We start from the raw sequence: 23,258 nt of genomic DNA on the forward strand, positions 1-23,258 counted from the left end.
GAAGGGCATGATTTCTTATCCTGGATACCCCAACATCGTTTGAATTCATTTGCATGCTTGAATAAAGCTGTGTTTGCTAGGCATGCCAGATATGATTTGATATCATGATATGATGGTTCATGAGCATATGAGTTTTCTTGCTGGGCTTCGGCTCACGGGGGCTTTGTGGTGCAAGTAAAGGAAAAAGGAAGCTAGACCATCCTTGAGTTGAAGAGCTTAGGTGATGATGTGTACATATGCAGCTGCTCGACAAATACTTGGGCGAGGTTTGAAAGAGGAACTAGAGATAAACCCTGTTTTGCCGCTTAGAACGGCCTGTTGTAAATATTCTGTTGTAATAGACTCTGAAATTATACTTTTGGGATCCCAATGTATATAGTAAATGTTCTAATGAAACGTTATATCTTAACCAAAAAATTTAATCCCTAAACCGCTAATCATACTTAGTTACACGTTTATGGCCAAACGACTCGATTAACGAGTTTAGCACTGTTTGCAATGTGCACTGTAGCGGTCCCTGGAGTTGGGGCATTACAGTTTTGCGGTGGGGCTGCCCAGGAGTTGGATTGGGTCATTATGGACCAGTATTGTAATGCCCCAAGCTCCAGGGACCATTACGGTGTGCCTTGTAAACAGTGCTAAACTCACTAATCAAGTCATTTGGCCAAAATCGTGAACTAAGTATGATTAGCGGTTTAGGGATTAAAACTTTGGTTAGGAGGAAACGTTTCACTAGAACGTTTAATATATACATTGGGATCCCAAAAATATAATTTCAGAGTCTATTACAGAAAATATTTACAACAGGCCGTTCTAAGCGGCAAAACAGGGTTCAACCCTAGTTCCACTTTAAACCTCGGCCGTGGCGGACGAGCAGCTGCATATGTACACGTCATCACCTAAGCTCTCCAACTCAAGGATGGTCCAGCTTCCTCTTGCCTTTGCCTGCACCACGTAGCACCCGTGAGCCAAAGCCCAGCAAGAAAACACAATAAAGCGTGACATAGTCTTAACAACGATCATAATAACCATTCAGGACTATCAGTCCAAGCAAATAGGTGACAATAGCCAAAAGTCACAATAATGAGCATCGCTCCTTCTAGCCATGTGACGATAGGGTCACCAGGACTTAACTAACAAGTGATCCTTTCATAAGTTTGATTAGGACAGGTGCATGGTGAATGGTCACCAACATAACCTTCCTCCCGACCCTAGAGTCGTGCTATGGATAGTGTCCCTTGGCCATGTGACAAACAGTCACCGGGGTCATATACCTTGGCCATAAACATCTGGTCATAGACCAGGCAAGCGCTTATAGTTCTCATTGACCTTCCGGTCGGTCCAGCATTAATAACCCATATGAGTCATTCAATGCCGACCTCGATTAGATCTAATCTTTAATCGGCCCGGCGTTCACAACGCTCTGCCACTTCTGACCCTTGGGTCAGTAAAACACGACCAGTGCTCAGCCCGTGGTGAACTTAACTAATAAGTCACAGCTTCACAGACGGATCTGACACCATTGTCGATTTTGATTAATAAGTCAGCGCCATACACAGGTAAGCCATGCCACCAAACATATATCACATGTTTAATATCCATAAACAAGGTATTTAGCATGCTTACTAAACAGATACCAGTACAATTAGGACCATGTACAACCATAGAGGCTCAAGCTCTGAACAATATCATACCCAGTATACAAAGCATGTCCTAATCACATGTTTCTCAAGCATCATATGCAATATAACCAGCATTTTAACATGCACCAATAACAGCCATGCATGTCACGTTTATTAGTCAACCAACATGCATCAAGAATAGCCATGCATGTCATACATAATAATCAACCGAAATGCATCAATAACAACCTTGCATGTCATACCCATAAATCAACCAACAGGCATCATAATAGCCATACATGTCACATATACACAGGGTGCAGTTTTCTTACCTCAAAGTCGAGCTAGAACGATTAAAAGAGCGACCCTTGAGAATGATGAACTTTTAGTCCTTTAGCGGTCACCTAGTCATAACCAAATATAAGGTACCATCAATAAAAATGATCGACATAAGTTCCCAAATCAACATCTAGCCTCCGGGACATCAATCCCCACTACAAGAAAAACTGCATTCCATAGCGTTTTTAAAACGCTGTCTTTAACAAATGATAGCGTTATTACAAACGCTATATTATCCCATGTTATTAAAAGTCTGGACCTTTTCATAGCGTTTTTAAATTGTGATGTAAAAATGCTGTTGAAAGATATATAATAGCGTTTTAAAAATATAATTGGATGTCAGTCATAGCGTTTTATGTATGTAGTCATTGATTATGTTAAATTGAAAATACTTACTTTTAATAGCGTTTTTCAAACGTTATGCAGAAATGATGTTGAAAGGTATACAATAGCGTTTTTAAAATGTAATTAGTTATCAACCATAGTGTTTTTTGTTTGTAGTATTATTTACTTTTAATAGCGTTTTTAAAATGCAATTAATTATAAGTCGTAGCGTTTTATGTTTGTAGTCGTACTTACTGTGAATAGCGTTTTTAAATTGTTATGTAAAGATATACAATAGCGTTTTGAGAATGTAATTAGTTATCAGTCGTAGCGTTTTATGTTTGTAATTACCCTTGCTTTAATAGCATTTTCCAAACATTATGTAAAGATATGTAATAGCATTTTGAAAATGTAATTAGTAATCAGACATAGCGTTTTTTGTTTGTAATCATCCTTACTTTTAATAGCGTTTCTTTATTGTTATCATTAATCATTGTCATATGAACAATTTCATGGCATAACAAAAACTTTTATATTTTTCTATCTTTTAACATATGAATAATTGCAACAAATGATAAACATATAACACGTTAAAAATTATACCTTAACATAAATTCAAATATTCTTAATATGTTCGCTACATAAAGCTAAAATATCAATATCCCAAAAGTACGAGTATATTGCAAGACAAAATACATAAGCAAAAGTTTTAAAACAAACTGATTCATAATTTGTTGATCATGGGCGTCCCTCCAAAATATTACACTTCATTCATTAGTTGTGCACCTGTAAGAGTGAAAAATATATAAAATTAAGAAAACAAATGTAGCCAAAATAGTTGAAAACACATGTTCATTCATTAGTTAATTTTATGCAAAGATACGTACCAAAGATATCTACCAAGAAACAATTGAATTTCATCCATTATGTTCATTTCCTATATATTTTGATGATATAATTAGTTACTACAGCTGATTTGTTGTACTATTTATAAATCATTTTTAAGTTGCATGAAATTTTACCTCATTGTAACTTTATTAGAAGGCCAAGCAACAGTGCAACCAACCGCTTCTTCAATTGTACTCATATGTGATGTTGGTCTCCATAAATATGCAGTAGGTTTCTTAGCAACATCAACCCAAACTCTCATTGCATTAGGCCCAAGACGAAGATGATGCACCTCACATAAAGGATCACTAGAAGACCATCGACCTTCTGCAACAATTTCTCCACTTCCATTCCAATCAAGTAAATTGCAAGCATTGTTTTCAGGAGTGAACTTCAGATTATTAACACTCTGTTACATGATAAAACATATATTTATTTATAGATAATATTGATACTTAAAAAATTAAAAGTGAAATGATAAGTAGTAATTAAAATTGTAGTTACCATAGGAGAAGGCATGTGTGACTCCGCTTCACTTGGTTGAGTAAACCCCTACAAGTTTGAGAATAATTTAGTCATTTATAATTTTCAATGAATAGAGTAAAATAAACAGAAGTCAATTAATTTAATTTACCTGAATGTTTACACTTTTTGCAATAGTATTAATAAGATTCATCATCTCAGACATTTTATTCTTCATCTCAGATTGACTTGATTCCAATTGTGAAATATGGTCATCTCTTGCTCTTAGAATAGCTAACTTTGTATTAGTTACTCCCCTCCCATTAGCTAATGATCTACCATTCTTGTCAGGACCAAATATGATAGTGAGAGCATCTTGTACAGTATTCTGTGTTGTGCATGAATCTGGTTTTTCATTTGCAAGAACTTGTAGCTTCTCCTATAAATCATTTCAAGTTGACTGTTAAATAAGTCTATGTGCATACAAATACATATGTTTCTACAAACAAAGGGTAAATTACTTACAATAACTTCAGCAGCTTGTGCATTCACAGGTTCACCATTCTTCTTTGTGTGTGTCTTTAAGAAAGCTTGAACTCTTGTTACAGGTTTTGAGCTTTCCCTACTCTGTATCCAAGTACATTTTTCAGAAAGAGAACATATATTTTCTTATGTTTAGCTACCAAAAATATTTATTAAATTTTTACCATGTCATCCATTGTTCGAGCATATCCTCTCCTGCTGCATGTATGTGGGAGTTGTTTCTTCCTCATCTCTTTAAACTTATTGCTAATCGCCTAAAATAAATAAGAAATGAACCAGCGATTGAACATACAGAATACCAAACACTCTAGCAGTAAAACAAAAAAACTAAACCAGTATTCTAGCAATAAAACAGTAAACACAGTACACATAATAGTTTTTCAACAATAAAACAGTAACTATGGCAGCAAAGAAAAGAGTATGTAATAAACACTCCAACAGTAAACACTCCAGCAGCAAAAGAAACATACAGAACCAGTATTCTAGCAATGAAATAGTAAACACAGTACAACTCCTCCTGAACAGGGATGGGATGGTTGGTGGACTGTGAATGGTGATAATAGTGTCTCTTGAATAGCTTTGTCAAATAAATTTAGAAACACATTTTCAAGAAGAGAATTGGAAAAAAATAAATCATTTAAAGTACAAAAGTTTCATGAAAACAGGGCAGCAACTGCTCACATAATTTGAATACAATTAAGCCAATTGTAAATTTGGAATCTGAAATTTGTTTGTGGTTGCAAGAGTTCAAATTTAGAGCATAAAGATATTCTAAAAACTAACCATAATTGTAGTCTCAATGCAGCTCTTGAGGCCAATAGAGTTTAACTTTCATATGTGCATATCAAGCCAAGACAATCTAATGTTGCTAAGATTATGCAGAAACTACTAAGGATTTCTACTGCCTTAATTTGATCAGACCTGAAATAGTTTTAATTGACTGATATAGCATAATGCATTGTTCTAGAATAAGAATATTATATACTCCATAACACCAAGAAAAAAATATCTTACTTATCCAATCTCTTGATAAACATTTTCACCTAACCAGATATTGAACTGGGTTTTGTTTTCTCTGTCAAAGCCTAAAAAAAAGAACCCTTATCTGGATCATCAACTAAGCCATGACAAAAGAAACTACACCCTTGGTTGACTTGCTCTTTTTTATTATTTTGTCTGTTATACTTTTACATCAAATTCATTCCTAACAAGTTCAAAAATAAAAAAATTAGCATAACAGCCTCTTAAACTATTTGATTTAGTAAATTAGTTCCTAAATTATAAAATATAACAATTAAGTTCCTGAATATGATTATTTTTACTGATTGATTGTATTGCATTACCAAATTGATTTATATGTTAAATGAAACTGTTAACAGGCCTCATATGATATATCTTTTTCTGTTTTTGTTAAATTAAGTTTAAATGTATGAAATGAGTGATTCTGTAAGAGAAGATGTAAATGGATCGAATCTCTCAAGGAATTTAAGAAGTAATCCCAATCCAACATCCCTGTGACTTATATACAATAAGATGGAGTGGAGTAGCATAAAAAAAAAAAAAAGACCAACAGTGGTAAGTCAATTTCTAACTGCCAGACATGTCTTCTTATTGTTTATTCTATTTATGCACTCAAAATTTTCTATATATATTAAATAGAATATATATATTCAGTTCAAGTTTTAAATACAAGGGAAAGCATAACTTAATGTGTACTATAAACAACCTTAGCAGCAAGTGCAAAAGAATAATGAACTTCTTTTGCTAAATACAACTTTAATGAAAATTAAACCTGCTACTGTTTATAGTGAACACCATGATTATAGATACCAAAAGCATTAAAACTATAATTCATCAATATCAGAGATGTAACAGCTAAGTAAGCAATGAGTGTTTTTTTTTTCTCAATCTTTCTCCTGATAATAAACCAAACTGAAATAAGTATGGTACCCAATTTATTTGTAATAAGCAGAATCTATATAATACATATATTGAAATTTTGGTTACCTGAAATTGTTTACTGGTTTTTTCACGCACAAATTCTCTCCATTCAGTTTCTGATTTGATATTATCAGGCTTTAATTTTAGTCGTTCTTGTTCATTTGGTAGCTCGTTCAGCTTAGTAACTAGCCTGGACTTGGAAGATCTCCACAGGTCTCCCATTACTTTCATACACCAGTCTCGTTCCCAATCTTTGTCCACCTTATACCTTGTCTGCATTCACATTAAATATTAATTTATGAGTATTCACCTAAAAATTTTACCTTTTAACACATGAATAAATATAAGTTTAGAACCTGGATTGTTGACCACAAAATATCTTTCATTGATTTTGGAACCTTTCGCCAATCAGCTATTGTGTATGGTACAAGTTCCCTTACAAGAGGACCTATGAATGATGAAAGACTAACCGAGCCTTCCCCTACAGCTTGTCCTCTTGCATTAAACCTTACAGTAATACGACCATCAGGTTGGAGAGCAATACCTTTCAGCTTTGTTGGGCCTCTTTTTCTTTTGTTTTGAGTGACATGCTCTGTAGAGTTAACTAGAAATTCTTCCTGATTATTATTGAGAGGCACATCTTCTTCATGAGCAATAGATTGGCGATGGGAGGACCTTGTATTAGCAGCAGGAGAACCTTTGGTTGATGGCCTAATCAACCTAGACTTGGGTGACTCGTTCATCATAGTTTCTGAATTCTTTTGTGGAGTGTTAAAATCATCTTCAAAATCATTGTCAACAAAATGGCGCAGAGATCTTCTTGTTTTGTTCAGGTTGTGGAGTGGAGATGTTGCTTGGGTTCTACCTAACGCAGTTGCTCATTCTGGGGACATGTTTTCATCTTCGTTGTCATCCTCATTTGTTGGATTTATACCAAACGCTGCTTCATAAGATCTTTTAGATGCAGGTGGTGAATCCATTACAACTTTAGTAGAGGATGCAAAACGAAGCTTCGATTTCTTCTTCTCTGCCAACTTTCCAAACTTAGCTGCTAATTGCCTCCTCTTTTCTGCCACAATTGCTTTCAAAGCACCAGGTTGCAAGTGAACTTGAGTTGAAGGTGATCCAACCTCCTTTTCATTGACTAAACCTCCATCCTTTTCATTGACTACACTTCCATCCTGCTTCTTTTTTCTAGTCTCCATATTGTACCTGTATAAGATTAAGAGATTAAGAGATTTAGTTAAAAGTAATTTGAAATATGCACTAAATTTGCATCATACAAAAACATGTATTTTAAATATGACAATCACAATGCTCAAGTTAAGGAAACAATTTTTAAAGCAGTTCAAGAAACTTAATAAGTACAATAATAATAAAAAATCATAAAAAAGTAATGACTAAACATTTTATGATTAATAAGAAAATGTTGTACTTTTTAACTTTGAGCAATCGAATTCTCATCATGTTGGTCATCATATATTTCTGATTCGTAGTGTCCTCTTGGTGGAGCCTTTAACACAATATACCAATTTGAATTTTCATTCTCCCTTGCGTAAAATATCTGTTTAGCTTGTGAAGCAAGTATGAATGGTTCTCTAATAAACTCTTTTTGTCCTTGGTGTAGATTTACAAGAGTATACCAATCAACCTTCTTTACACCCTTGCCAACATGTGCCCAATTGCACCTAAATAAAGGGATATGAAAACTGTAATAGTCCAAGAGTATAATCTGATTAATTAACCCATAATATCCTACAACATCAGCCAATTGTGCATCATCTTTAGCACTAGATCTACACATTGTTGTTGCTTCCATATAAACACCACTATTTTGTGTCGTTCTCTCTGCATCCTTAGTATGAAATCGCTGCCCATTAATAACATATCCCTTATAGGATATGACTGCTTTACGAGGACCATGTGCTAATCTTGATAACATAGCATCAAATTCTGCAGTAGAAAACTACAGAAGGAAACATTTTTATCACATAATTTAATCGTAATTTCAGATTAATACAAATTTGATGCTATGTTAAAAATTATTGGCCCATACCTTTTCTTCTAACCACAAGGGAAAAAGCTCAGTATGTTGTTTCCAAAGTAGAGTGTGATTGGTTCTTAAAGTATTGTTATTCTTTTTTAGTTCTTGTAGATGCATCCTATATTTTTAAAAAAAATTAATCACCATCAATAATTAAGCGACAGTGAAATTAGAAGATAATAAGTTTATCCACTCACTCTAAATATTGCTCTGTGACAGCTAAATTGAATAATACATAGCGATGTGCACTAGCTAGATCCTTATCATTTAGTGTAACAGTTACACCACGATGAAGTGGACGACCTTCAAGTATCACATCACTATCATTATATTCGTTACGTCCAATGAAGGAACCTTCGTCATTAGATTGTTTCAAAAATGATGCACAAAAGCGCATTGACTCATCAGCAAGGTAACGTTCAGCAATAGATGCTTCGGGATGTGTAGGTTGCATCACATACCCTTTAAGTAACTTCATATATCTACAAATAAAGAAGGAACCTTCCTCATTAGTTAAGGGAAATTCATGTTATACTATTGAAAGGTTACTAAAAATATTTACCTTTCAAAGTGATACATCCATCGAAATTGAACAGGACCACATAATAACACTTCTCGTCCAAGGTGAACAACTAAATGTACCATAGAATCGAAGAATGAAGGAGGAAAATATCTTTCAAACATACAAATTGTTTCAACTACTTCTGCTTCCAATTCTATGATTTCTTTTACGTCAACCACATGTTGGCATAATCCATTAAAAAATTTGCTAAGTCTTATAATTGCCTCTCTTGGACCATCCTCCATCAATCCTCGAATGGCCACTACCAGCAATTGTTGCATTAAGACATGGAAATCATGAGACTTAAGCCCCATCAACTTACGTTCCTCAACTACTACACAGTTACTAATGTTTGAGCTATAACCATCAGGTAACTTTAAATCAAATAACCTTTGGCAAAACATTGTCTTCTCTGATCTAGAAAGTGTGTAAGATGTTGCTGGAAGTCGTATAATCCCATCTTTCTCCACCGGATGCAAGGCCTTCTTGATACCCAAATCCTTTAAATCCAATCGAGCATTAAGATGATCTTTGGATTTTCCATTCAAGCCCAACAATGTGCTAATAATACTATCACACACATTTTTTTCTATATGCATAACATCCAAATTATGACGAACTAACAAAACCTACAAAGATTAAAGACACATCATCAACAAATTGAAGTTACATTTTATAAGCTTAAACTTTCAATTTTAAATAACTTCAAAATATATTAAACTAACCTCCCAATATGGTAGATTGAAAAATATAGATTTCTTCTTCCACATTCCTTCCACCTTATTATCCCGACTCCTTTTTTTGGGATTCATATTTTTTCCAATATCGTTGGTAATTTGATTTAGTTCTTCAACAATTTCACTACCACTCAAAACTTTAGGGGGGCCTCTTTCTTCTGTAGCTCCATTGAACCATGCTTTCTTAGACCGATATGGATGATCAAACGGGAGAAATCTCCTAGTATTTTGGTATGAAATTTTTTTACTATGTTTCAGCCTAGTTGCACATGTATCATTACCACAAATCGGGCAAGCTGTCTTGCCTTTGGTTGTACACCCAGCAAGATTTCCATATGCAGGAAAATCGTTTATTGTCCACAACAACATTGCCTTCAAATTGAAGAAGCTTTTGTCGAATGCATCATAAGTATGCACTCCATTATTCCACAATTTGTTTAAGTCTTCAATAAGAGGCTCCAAATAAATATCAATATCATTTCCAGGTTGTTTACGACCTGGAATCAATAATGACAAAATGTATTTTCGTCCCTCATGCACAACCAAGGTGGTAAATTATAGATAACAAGCATCACTGGCCAACAACTATAAATGGAGCTTAGACTTTTATAGGGGTTAATTCCATCAGCAGCTAGTCCGAGCCTAAGGTTGCGTGGTTCAAGATTAAACTCTGGCCATCTTTCATTAATGGAATCCCAAGCAGGTGTATCCACTGGATGTCGCATCTTCCCATCAATACTTTTATGAGTGAAATGCCACCTTAAGTTTTCAGCCATTTCTTTTGATCTAAACAATCTTTTCACTCGGGGTATTATCGGAAAATACCTCAAAACTTTGGCAGCCTCACCAACTTTAACATTCTTTGTGTGTTTATCAACTTTCCATCTAGAAACACTACACTTTGGACAAACATCCATTTTAGCCTTCTCCTTTCTAAATAAGCAACAATCATTAATACAAGCATCAATCTTTTCATATTTCAAATCGAAATTTCTCAAAAATTTCCTAACTGAGTACATGGAATCAGGAAGTACATTGTTTTTGGGAAACATATCACAAAGGAGTTCTAATAGTCTAGTAAAACTTTTGTCTGTCCAACCATTCAGATTCTTCAACCTATATAAACCTACAATTGATGAAAGTTTTGTGTATTTCTCACACCCTTCATATAAAGGAGTTTCCGCATCCTCCAACTTCTTTTGAAGATCTTCGTTAACAAATTCATCATCTTCACCACCTCCACAACCTATATTATTGTCCACATCATCCATGGCAGCAGTCGTGTATAAATCAAATGCATCCATATCATTCGAAACTTCGTCAACTTGAGTATCAATGGGTTGCTCTCCATGGTGAACCCAAATACGATAAGTTGGATCCATTCCGGTTATAACTAAGTGCTCAAAAACATCATCAACACAATGATGATTTAAGTTTCGACACTTCTTACAAGGACATATAATTTTATTTGGAAAACCATAATTTCTTTCTACCATTTTCACAAGGTTCCATGCCGCATCCGTGTACTCTTTTGTAGCTCTACATATTTTAAAAAAAAAAAGAGATTAACCTTAATATATTTTCTTAGGCCTTCAATATTACTTGAAATTTAAAGTTATTTTTGAAATAATACCTGTTTAGTTTCACCCAATTTTTGTTCAACATTTTCTTCACTTAGCTGCTATCTAAGCTAGCTATATAAGTCCTAGTCTTCTTCATAATCAAAAAAAAAAAATCAGATCAAGAGAAAAAAGGACAAAGATATCTAGTTGTTTATAAATTTATTTATATGTGAGGAGTGTGACATATATAGGCAAAGATACTTTGCCTTAGAGGATTCATACTTTATCAATTGTTCAATAAAGAATATGAGATCAAGTTCGAAACTGGAGTAGAGACAAAGATCACAGTGATCTTTGTTCTTCAACCAATATAATTCTTGTGTTGGTTTCATTATTTCTTTTCTTCTTCTCTATTTAGTTTTCTGAGCTATATTCATTTTGGTTCACTTCTGTTTTTACTAACATTACATTCTACACTCTACACATTTATTTAAATGTGCCATTGAATATGTTGTTCTAGTTTTGAGAAATAGTTTCTTTTTAACTACTGACTTTGTTATTTGATCATGAGTATAACATTTAGAACAAGAGATAATACCAATACAAACAATAAATTTAGTTCAAGTTTGATTTAAACAGAATAACAAACAAATAAGATCATTCAATCTCTATAAGCATATAAGCCCATTAAGGATTAAACCTGATGCTCTACAGAAATGTCTTCTCTCTCTCTCTTTAACCTAAGGTAGAAATGTCTTCTCTCTTTATCCGAAGGAAAAGTACCTGCAACAATGCACAATATGTTTCAATAGGATTAAAAAAAATATGAGGAACAAGTTTGAGAGAATACAATAATGAGCAAAGGAGAGAGTTATTGTGCAAACATTAAAACAATTAATAGACAAACGAAACCAAATATCTTTAATGGAAATGAAAATTAGTTTCACTTTCTTATATTTAATATAACTTGTAAATACTATAGATAAGAAAATGAAATTCAACACAAATTAACCAAAGACAACAAGTAGCTAACATTCTTTCAATACATATAAATACACAGATATAATAAACCCAACAACTATTTTTTTTAGGAAGACTAGTAGATGTTAGAATTGTAGAACACTCAACAAAAATGCATAAACATTAATATCTTAACATTTAAGCTACAATTAGAACAAGTTTTATCTTTCTTTCTTTCTCTACAAAAATAAGAAATTAATTAAAATATCTAAAGAATATTCTATTGATTGTTTTTGCATATACAACAGTGACCAAAAAAAATTGTAATAGTATTGGGAGGGAGGGAATGAGCTTGTGAATATTCTTGTTCTTGATGTTGATGTAGTTTGAGTGACATGAAAACATGCATGCACAGACACATTTTGTACATTGATATCAAGGGAAACTATCCATAAACATAACACTTACTTTTTGGCAAGTCCACCCGTTGTTTATGTTCGTGGAGTGAATCCTGAATAACTGAAATCGACGAAACAAATAAGCATCGAGCCTGTGCATCAATATTCAGGATTAGTCCAGCAGAATAAATGATCATTTAAGCTTGTTAAGGCATAAAGGACAGTTACGAACTAGTATGAACAAAAAACGCCAAGTACAGAAACACTATACCAACTTCAACACCAGCAAAAACACTCTCCAGAAATTCAGAACCCGTGTAAATTGCTTTTATTGTACTCTTGTGGTCCTGAAATGATTGAAACAGAACTCATATAAACTGCTTTTATCATTAGGCAAAACTGATAAAATCTTCCTGCTTCAAACAATTGCTAACCCAGTAATTCAGAGAAAAAAACAGCAATAAAATCCAGACCAATCAACCCAGAATTCAATTCCAGCCAGAAAACAGTAAAGAGAGAGAGAAACAATTTAGTGCCCATCAAGTGTTCTTGTATCAAAGTTGGTAGATAACTTTAAGATGGAAGTACAACTTTAAGTTTTCTGAATCCAATCATAGTTTTGATTTGTTTTCTTTAATTAGTACCATATAATTCACTCCAAGTAGAATGAAATAGCTCACTTTACCTTTATATTTGGATATTAAATAGAACTCATCATAGAGTATATGACAAAAATAGAGCAAACTCATATAAGAAAGTAGATAATATGCCAATATTGTTTTAGTTAGTTTACATACAAAGTATTGGCTTATAAATGTATAAATCAAAATCAAAAGAACAAAAAACAAGTAAAATATTTTTCAACAGCCCAGAAATTGTCTATTTGATAAAAAATAATTGAGAACAAATAAATAATCCCATCATTTCATCACGAGAGAAACCTCTAAGAAACCAACTCCACCAAAAATTGACTTAATTTCTTTTCACCTACGAGAATCTCAGCTCAGTACATTATTAAAATTTCTTGAAAACCCAAATGTTGATATACATAAATTAGATTAATCAAAACATAGATATGGAAATTAAAGAGTAACATTAGATACCTGATAGAGATGAAATGCGGAGAACCAATGAAGAGAATTTAGGGGGTGAAGTTTTCTTTCTTTCTTTCCTTTCTGTTTTTCCTTTCCTTTTTTCCTGAGAATTCAGGGGAAAAAAAAAGAGTATGAAGAGCAAGCACTGTATTTGGGTTGAAGATCGACAAGTAAAAGAGGCCAATTTTTCTTCTTTTTTTGAGCAAAGCCAACTCAAAAGATGCTTGGGCTTGGAAAGGATCATAAAAAATGTGGCTGTAGAAAAAACTGATGATGATGATGATGTCAAGTTCATTAAAGGCATAGAAAAGAGTGATTCAATGCGTTTGGAATTGGAATTGACTGAAGAGCTATTGGTAGTTACAAGACTTGCTTCTGAGGCTGAAGAGAAGGTGAATGAGTACAAAGAATTGAGGAAGAAGGAGAAGAGGGAGTTGGTGAATAGTGTGGTGAGTTTGACAGAGGAGAATAGAGATACCAACAATTTGCTGAGAGCAGCCTTGTTGGAGAAGGAAGCTGTGGAGAAGAGGTTGAAGGTGAATAGCGAGCAGAAGAGAGTTGCCCTTTTGCAGATTGCGGAGCGAGGTTTGCAGAGAGTTGGTTTTGGGTTTATGATGGGAAGAGGGAACACTGAGCAATCACTAGAGAGTTTTTCAGGAACAAGTCAGATAGCAGTGAGTGTGAAGAGGATGCAATATTTCGTAACTGTTTTTATTCGTATCTATTAGATTTTGCTGATTTTTGGTTTGTATTCTACAATTGACTTAATTGGGTAGTTAATAAAATTTATATAGATCTGGCTCCCCATTCCCCATGGTCTGTCTCACCAAATCATACCCGAGAGAATTTTGGTTCAGAATTTATTTTATTGGGTCTAAAATCTGGACTTGATTTCGAAATTCTGACAGGATGATTTACTTATTTGTATGTAAACTCATACTCTGACGTAGAAAATAGGTGAATTTTTACTTTTTAAATTTTAGGTGGATTGGAGATCTAGACATATATGTAATTAAGATAGTGGGGTTGTTGAAAATATATAGAAGTTTCCAGGATTTTGATGAGGTATAAGGGTGTGGCTCTTCTAGTAATTGTGAATTTTAGCTGTGGGTTCATTTCAAATTTTATATAAATTACTTGACCTGTGCGTTGTGGTGCCTAGTTGAGCTTGTTAGTGATATAAGGTTGTAAATTTTCTATCCTCTCCACGAATAAAAGCCTGGTATGTATGTACTAAGATTACCTTACTTTAGTTGATTAAGAATGGCCAACACCAATTTCATTATTAGCCTGAAACTGGAACTAGATGATTGACCTTTGAGAATCGGACAAATGTTAAAACTATCTAATTACTGTCATTTTGAAATTTTCTTATTAGGCATCAACTGTGGAGAGGATAATGAAGAATTTACGGCTTGAGATAACTAAGTTGAGGTGATCTTTGGAAGAATCCAGGTATACCCTTTACCATTCAATTAAAGAGAAAACTACAACATTTTTAAAAACAATTCTATCTGTTCACATCTTTCTATGCCCCTTGGAGTTTCTTTTTGGTGTTTTCTATTACTTAACATCAGCACTATGCCCAGGTCAGACACCGATTACAGAGTCTTACAGAGAAACAAGCTCAAATTATTGAAGAAAACAAGTTATACATCAAGGAGTTAGAGGAAACAGAGAGAATTGTTTTTAAAAATGAGTTTAATGTATACAATTAGAAGAAACAAAAATGCATGCACTTACTTGCTGGGTAGAGGTGTACTTCGGAGCTGCTTGATTAACTGAGAGAGAGTGATCGGACGGGAGAGGCACCAACTGAGAGAACCGAGAGAGACCCTTGGCTGTGCTGACTGAGAGAACCGAGATGCGGGTGGGAGAGGCGCTGGGTTCGTCTGGGTTCCTCTGAGAGAGATTCACAGTGAGCGGGTGGGAGAGGCACTGGGTTCGTCGGCGCTGGGTTCGTCTGGGTTCGTCTGAGAGTGATTTACAGTGAGCGGGTGGGAGAGGCACTGGGTTCGTCTGGGTTCCTCTGAGAGAGGGATTCACAGTGAGTGGGTGGGAGAGGCGAGTTCGTCTGGGTTCCTTTGAGAGAGAGATGGATTATGCTATGGAGTGAAAATGGAGAAAATGGGAGAGACGGGTAACGTGGGAAGAGAGAGACAGACGGGAATGAGGGAGGGGAAATGGGTTTTTCTTTGTCTTTTCCTTTTTCAATTAAGCTGCTTTGACAAAAAAAAAGAACAACAATAAGCGCCAATAATGAAATAATACTCCCGCCAATTAAATGAACAGTGTGCTGTATAGATTATGTAACTTTTTAATAGCGTTTTTTTAATAATGTCCAAATGCAATGCTATTAATGAAGCTTTTTCTTGTAGTGCCCCACTTAACTGGGTACTAGGTACAACCCCGAGGCCTATGGCTTGAATCCCCAAGCTTAGAAACATGTTTTTGGTCAAAATGGCCTTAAGGGTCGCGGCCCTCCCCTGCTGCACCGCGGTGCGCCCTCAAACAGAGAGGGCTCTCCCTCTGCCAGACGCCAAGGGCCGCGGCGCACCCCTGCTGCGCCGCGGCGCCCAGCCCAGATCAGCAACATGCCCATGCACGAACCAGTTTTTCCCTTGTGCGATTCCCTCTCAAACCAGTCCTTCAAACCTTCATAAAACCTCTTCCTAACATACAATTAAACCCCTAGACAACACTCATAACCTCCCCTCATCAAAACCCAATCTTATCATCCATCAAAACCCCTTTGAATCCAAACTTTTAGTAAGAAATCAAAGCTGAAAAACCAAAGAAGAAAACAGAGTATCACCTGAGTTCAAAGGCCAAAACTCACCTCAAACATAGCTTTGAATCCCCTTGATGGTTGTTACAGGTTCCCTAGCTACCACCTTTAATCCCCTAGCTCAACACCTCCATTTGAGCTCTCAAAATTCAAAGAAAGGTGAGGGAGGAAGCTTGCACAGGATGGAAGGGAGAAAGAGAGGATAGGCTCTGTTTTAATATCAATCTACAACCTTTATGTCATATATATCCTTAGGGTCAAAAGACCATAATGCCCCTAAGCCAAATAAACCCCTTTAAAGACTTCCAAGGGTAAAATCGTCATTTCCCGCCTGTCTCGTTAATTATAATTAACACTCTCCAATTCCCGCTATTCTCAAAATTATCAAATACCAATAAATCATATCCCATTACCCTTTAATTCCCGGTAATGCTCAAATCACTAAATTCACCCCGAGACTCACCCCGAGCCCCGAACTTAAACCCGTTATGACTAGACCGAACACTTACATCTCACGATCGTCTCATGTCGAATAGCTCGAACCAATCCACCTTATAATGTGGCTACATTAATTAATCACAGTCATGCACCCAAAATATACAATTACGCCCACAGTGGCCAAATTACCAAAATACCCTCACAATAATAAATTCTCCCATATGCATACATTCACCATCATATAATGATATAATTCACGTAAATATGCATATAATCATTAAATACTATAATAAATCAATTATGGCCCTCCCGGCCTCCTAACCAAGGTTCTAAACCTTATTAGGAAATTTGGGGCATTACAAGTATTTAATGTGAGCCCACTTCTACCAGTAAGGACAAGTAATACAGTTGATTAGTGTGTGGACCTCCATGTGAGAGAGGTAGTACGCCTTAATAGAATTCAAGGTCTAACTTATCAGATGAAGAATCTATTATTACTTCCAAGTCTTGGGAGGGTGAAGGAAGGCGATGTGTATACAGTTGAAATTTAGTACAGTTTATTATCCTCAGACTAATGGTAAATCAGAGAGAGAGCTATCCAGTATTGGAGAGGCACCTTATGAAACGTTGTATAGTAAGGAATGTATATCACCCATTCATTGGAATGAGATGGATGAGATGTTATAATTGGATCCTGAGGTAGTTCAGGGGACCATTGAGGTTATTGAAAAGGTTAGAGCTTGGATGCTCACTTCTCAGGGTAAATGGAAAGTTTTGTTAACTTGAAATTCAGGAATGTGGAATTCCAAGTGGAGGACTGTATCTTCCTTAGAATATCACCATAGAAAGGGGTGAGGAAATAAGGGCAAGTTGAGCCCTAGATTGGTAGGACCGTTTGACATCCTGGATAAGATCAGTCAGGTTGCCTTTGGGTTGACCTCAGTTTCGGCACTGTCGGTTGTATATAGTTTATTTTATATTTTCATGCTGAGGAAACATGTGTTAGATGAGACTCATGTGTTGAGTTATGAGAATCTGGAGATTGAGGCTAAGTTATCCTATGAGGAATAGTCAGTTCAGATTTTAACAGAAAGAACAAGGTTCTGAGGAACAAAGTTGTACCATGGCTTAAGGTATGATACAAAAACAGTGAGGTTGAGGAAGCGACTTGGGAACTGGAATCAATTATGCAGAATTTATATTCCGGACGGTTCAGATAAATTTTGAGGACGAAATTTCTGTAAGGAGGGGATAGTTGTAATGACCCAAATTTCCTAATAAGGCTTAGCGCCTTGATTAGGAGGCCGGGAGGGCCATGATTGATTTATTATGCAATTAAATGATTATATGCATGTTTAGGTGTATTAAATATGCATGTGAACCCATTTCTGATTAATTGGGTTATTTTCATATTTTGGTCATTTCGGGCATATTTGGCATATATGTGGCATGTGTGTAGTGCTTCATTATTATTTGGTTATGCTAGGGTTAATCAGCACGAGACAATCCTACGTAGTAAGCTAGTGGGAAAGTCACAACGATATTTATACTTGACTTAGAGTGAGTCAAGGGGTATTTAGCACATTACCGGGATATTGGGTAATGGGAATAAATATTTGATGATAAATTGGGAGTTAGTAAGATCAGGGGGAAATTTTGGAAGTTTTGACTATTTTACCCCCGGGGGCGTTTTCGGGACCCCGAGCATTAGGATTTTCTTGAGGCTACTTAAGCTTGAAGTAACCTGTTAGAATCATAAAAGAACATTCAGAATGCTCTCTTTTCCTCCCATTCCCTTTTCGTCACCCGATCACATTTTTGAAGGAAACTTGAGTTCAAGGACTCGGATTCAAGGGAGGATTGAGACATAGCAATTCTAGGGAAGATTATAAGCTTATTAGCTAGAGGATTTAGTTGGGAAATGAAATAATCAGAGGTAATTCAAGTTTTAAGTTCTTAATTTTTAAACTTTTTAAGCTTGGATTGGATTTTGTGTTTTAATGAGTTTTTGGATGAATTGAAGCATAGGTTTTATTGATTTTGGGAGATTAGGATGTTTGGGAACTTTAATTTTGAGATTTGGATAGGTTGGGGTCGAATTTGGAGATTTGAAGCTCGAAGAACACGAAGATAAGAACCCAGATTTATGGGTTGGGCACTGTAGCGCTAGGGTGGTAGCGCTACATCGCTAAGTGGTCTGATTTGGGGGATTGGGTCTGTTTGTAGCGTTGTAGCGCCCGAAGGTAGCGCTGTAGCGCCCAAAGGTAGCATTGTAGCGCTAAACATCCTTCAGAATGAGGTTTTTTGGTACTTGTTGGGGTTTTGACCCGAGGGCTCGAGGGATGATTCCACCACCTTGTTTGGTGGAATTGAAGGTCCCGAGAACACGGGATTGGTCCTGGGATTGGGTTTTGGAACTTGAACTCATTGAAACACCGTTTATGGTTGTGACTAGGTTATCGCTAAGGGCTTGGAATCAGGATCGTGCTTGTGGCTCGTTTATTGGTAACCTGTGCTTGGACCAAAGGTAAGAAAACTGCACCCAGTATGTGATGCATAAGATTCATGTGATTAGGGCATGACATGAATATTGAATATGAGATTGATCAGAGCTTGAGTCTCTGTAAATGTGCATGATCATAATTATGCTAGTGATTCTTAAGTAAGCATGTTGAATGCCCTACATTTGGATATTTGACATATGATATATGCTTGGTTGCATTGCTTACTTGTGAATGTAACTGACCTATCAGTCAGGAATCGGCAATGGTGTCAGTATTAACTATGAAGTTGTAACTTATTAGTCAAGTTCGATAGTAGTACTGAGCAATGGTCGTATGGAATTGGCCTATGAGTCAAGAACGGTATTAGTGTGTTTAACGCAAGCCGAAAGATTAGATCTAATCGACATAAGCATTGAATGAATCATCATGAACATTAATGCTTGACCGACCTCAAGTTCGATGAAAATTAAAAGTGCTTGTCTAGTCTAAAGGATAGTTACTTAGAGCTAGGGCCAAAACGCTCAGGTGACTACATCGTCACATGGCTAAGGGTGCGGAGCCCAAGTTTAGGACTCACTCATCAGTCACTCATCTAATTAGGGCTATAATTCCCAGCATGATTATCATAATCTCAAAGTGTTAATCCTTCATCTGATTAAGGCTATAAGCCCCATCATGATTATCAAAATCTCAGAGTGTTAATCACTCATCTGATTAGGGCTATAAGCCCCAGCATGATTATCAGAATCTCAAAGTGTTAATCACTCATCTGATTAGGGCTATAAGCCTCAGCATGATTATCAGAATCTCAAAGTGTTAATCTGTAATGACCCAAATGTGCTAATAGGGCTTAGGGCCTTGATTAGCGTGCCTGAAGGGCAATAAATGGTTTAATATGTTAATATGTGAATATGTGATAATGATGCATGTTTAGCTGAATTGAATATGCATGTGGGCCCCGTTTGGATGTTAGGGGTATGTTTGTGATTTTATCCCATTGAGGTCGTAAATGTGATAAATATGATATGCATGTGATATATATTTTTGCGTAGCAAGATCCGAGACAGTCCTGGGGAGTAGTTATCCAGAAAGTCACAACGAGGTTGAGAATCCAATTCAGGGTGAGTCGAGGGGTAATTTGGGCATTAGTTATTATATTGGGTTATTGGGTTATGGAAATAAGTATTTGGAGATATATATTTGAGGTTAGAATGTCTAGAAGGGAATGTTGGGGAAATTTACCATTCTGCCCTCGGGGACGTTTTGGTACCCCGAGCCTTGAGGTAACCACATAGACTATGTTAAATAAAACAAAAAGAAAGAATCATTTAGAGACTTGTAGAAACCGACCTAAGTCTTCCTCTTCTCTCTCTCTATTTTTCTCTAAGGCAAAACAAGGAAACTCTTGGAAGCTAAGGAATTCAGCTGTGGGCTCTGTGACTTAGGCTTGAATTTTGAGGGATTAGCTCAACTTAAGCAAAGGAATTCAACCAGGATTAAGGTAAGGATTGACTCTCATTATCTGTGTTGAAAATTCTGTGAAATTGAGTATGTTCTAAGTGGTTTTTTGGTTTTGAATTTGAAGAGTGAATTAAGGCTGGAACTTTGGGAATTAAGCCAGAAAACACTTGGAGGATTGGTTCTGCAGCTGAGGTAAGCTTTAATTTAAATTTTGAAGGTTGAATTATAGTGTTTCCATGGCTGAGTTTTGAGTTCTTGAGGTTGAAAAATCTCAGAGATTGAAATGGACTTTTAATGGGTTTTTAGTCTAGATTTCAGCTAGGTTTTGTTGCTGGAACCTTGTGGAAAGTTAGTGGATAATTAAATTGTGAATTGGGATGATTGTGGGTGGTTTTGAGAGAGGTTTAGGTGTCGAAAATGGAGGATTTTTCTGAGTTCGAGGGTTGGGCCGCGGCATTGTTCTTGCTGAGTCGCGGCCCTTCGAATCTGATGCATGCTAAGGAAGGAGGGCGGGCCGCGGCATGGCCTGAGTAATGCCGCGACCCTTACCTATTTTTGGGCATTTGGAGGCCTCTGGTTGGGGCCATGCCGAGGCATGGTTGGCTAATGCCGCGACCCTTAAGGGATGTTGGAATTTTGAGATTCTAGGCTTGGGAATTTAACCTAGGGTGCTCGGGATTGAATCTTTTACCATGTTTGGTGAAACTCAATGACCCGGAGACTAGAATTGTGATTTAAAGCTAGTTAATGGGTTGGAACTTGATGGATGAATATTATTATGTGTTATGACTAGGGTTCGGCAAGGCTCAAGTTAAGGGACTGTGTTCAAAATATCAGTGCTCGGGAAGCTCGGGACGCAGGTAAGAAAACCCTTGTTCCCATAGAGCTTGTATGCAGGGCTGAGCCCAATATGTTTGAATTGCAGGGCATATCCCTTTGATTGAACTTGTTAGTGTTCATTATTTGTTGACTTTGCTATGAATGTTATTGTGTAAATGATCGGCAAGAGCCGGGAACGGTGTAGGCCGAGGTCGGCAGGGGCCGGGAACAGCGTTGGGCACGTTGTGTGCAAGGCCGAGTACGGCAAGGGGCCGGGAGCAGTATTGAGCACGTGGAGTGCGAGCTGCCAGGGCAGGACCCTAAAGGATACTTGGGATATCCTCACGGTGTGAACCGCAAACCCAGGGCCTGGAAAAGCACCTGGGTCGGCTTGGCCATATGTGTTCAGCCTATTGATGGCCTGTTTATATGATATATGTTGATTCCTGCATATGTTATCTGTTTGTGGGTTTTCTTGCTGGGCTTCGGCTCATGGATGCTCTGTGGTGCAGGTAAGGGCAAGGAGAAAGTCAACCAACCTTGAGTGTAGCAAGCATGAGGCGGCGTATACATGTTTGGTCTGCCTGGCTGCCACAGCCAGTGGATTTTGGGAGATGAATGTAATAAAACCTAGACTTTGTCGTTTAGCTGACTTGGTTATATTTATATGTTGTAAATATTTCTAAACAATATTTTGGGATCCTAAGTGTTAAACTTTTATGATTTTCGATGGTATAGAGTTATTTCTAAAGTTTTTACTCTAATTATAGCTTAATTACACTTTTGCTTTAAAAACCTCGATTAGCAAGTGATTGCACGTTTTAAACTCACTTAGTAACGGCTCTAAGGTAGTAGGGCGTTACAACTTGGTATTAGAGCAAGCCAAGGTTAATGGTTCTGGAGATTGACCGAACATGTACGCTCGCTGTCAGTGGCAAGCTCAACTTAGGGTTGGTTGGTATGATTGATTAATATGCTTGAATATGTGCTTGAATGCTCTGTTTGCCTGCTTATCTTATCTAGAGCATGATGAACGAGTTAACATATGCATGATGCCAGGGCATGGCCCGTTGTGTGTTATATGTTATCTGTATGCTATATGAGTTATTGCTTATGGATGGCTAATGGTTTGGGAGGTGGTTTGGATGTTGTTATCATGCCTGATGAGCGGCGTCGTTGGTTGCAGTCATATTTGTTGAGATGCCTCGACAATCAGCTAGACTCCGCGGCAGTAGGGCCGAGGATGACAACCAGGGTCAGGACCCTCCACTTGCCCCACAGAATTGGCAAGAGATGTTTGCCGAGATGGAAGCGAGGTTGCAGCGAACTGAGGAAGAGCTTCGACAGTTGAGGCAGCAGGCCTCACCTCAGGTTACTGGGCTGCCAGTTCAGCAGGTAGTGGTGCCAGTGCCAGTTCAGTCTATTGTGCAGAACAAGTGGGAACCTCTATATGAGAGGTTCAAGAAGTAGCATCCTCCCACCTTTGAGGGTGGACCAGACCCACTGCGGGCAGAGCAGTGGATGAATATGATCTCCTCAATTCATGATTTTTGATGGTATAGAGTTATTTCTAAAGTTTTTACTCTGATTATGGCTTAATTATACTTTTGCTTTATAAACCTCGATTAGCGAGTGATTACACATTTTAAACTCACTTAGTAACGGCTCTAAGGTAGTAGGGCGTTACATAATCACTCATCTGATTAGGGCTATAAGCCCCAGCATGATTATCAGAATCTCAAAGTGTTAATCACTCATCTGATTAGGATTGA

General features: G+C 36.7%; 2 protein-coding genes across 2 annotated transcripts; both read right to left on the bottom strand.

Annotated features, from left to right (window-relative positions):
* Positions 1–3,574: 3,574 nt before the first annotated feature.
* LOC133779049 (uncharacterized) lies at positions 3,575–4,455 on the bottom strand. Its single transcript, XM_062219052.1, has 5 exons — positions 4,343–4,455; positions 4,161–4,262; positions 3,808–4,074; positions 3,678–3,725; positions 3,575–3,580 (listed from the first exon to the last, which is right to left on the bottom strand). Exons 1-5 carry the CDS (start codon positions 4,406–4,408, stop codon positions 3,575–3,577), a joined length of 489 nt encoding a protein of 162 aa, XP_062075036.1. The 5' UTR covers positions 4,409–4,455.
* A 2,542-nt stretch (positions 4,456–6,997) lies between these two features.
* LOC133779050 (uncharacterized) lies at positions 6,998–11,127 on the bottom strand. The gene is made up of 8 exons (XM_062219053.1): positions 11,096–11,127; positions 10,067–11,001; positions 9,451–9,959; positions 8,726–9,354; positions 8,361–8,645; positions 8,176–8,281; positions 7,649–8,085; positions 6,998–7,331 (listed from the first exon to the last, which is right to left on the bottom strand). Exons 1-8 carry the CDS (start codon positions 11,125–11,127, stop codon positions 6,998–7,000), a joined length of 3,267 nt encoding a protein of 1,088 aa, XP_062075037.1.
* Positions 11,128–23,258: the final 12,131 nt, after the last annotated feature.

The sequence above is a fragment of the Humulus lupulus genome, chromosome 5 (genome assembly GCF_963169125.1).
Source record: "Humulus lupulus chromosome 5, drHumLupu1.1, whole genome shotgun sequence".
NCBI lineage: Eukaryota > Viridiplantae > Streptophyta > Magnoliopsida > Rosales > Cannabaceae > Humulus > Humulus lupulus.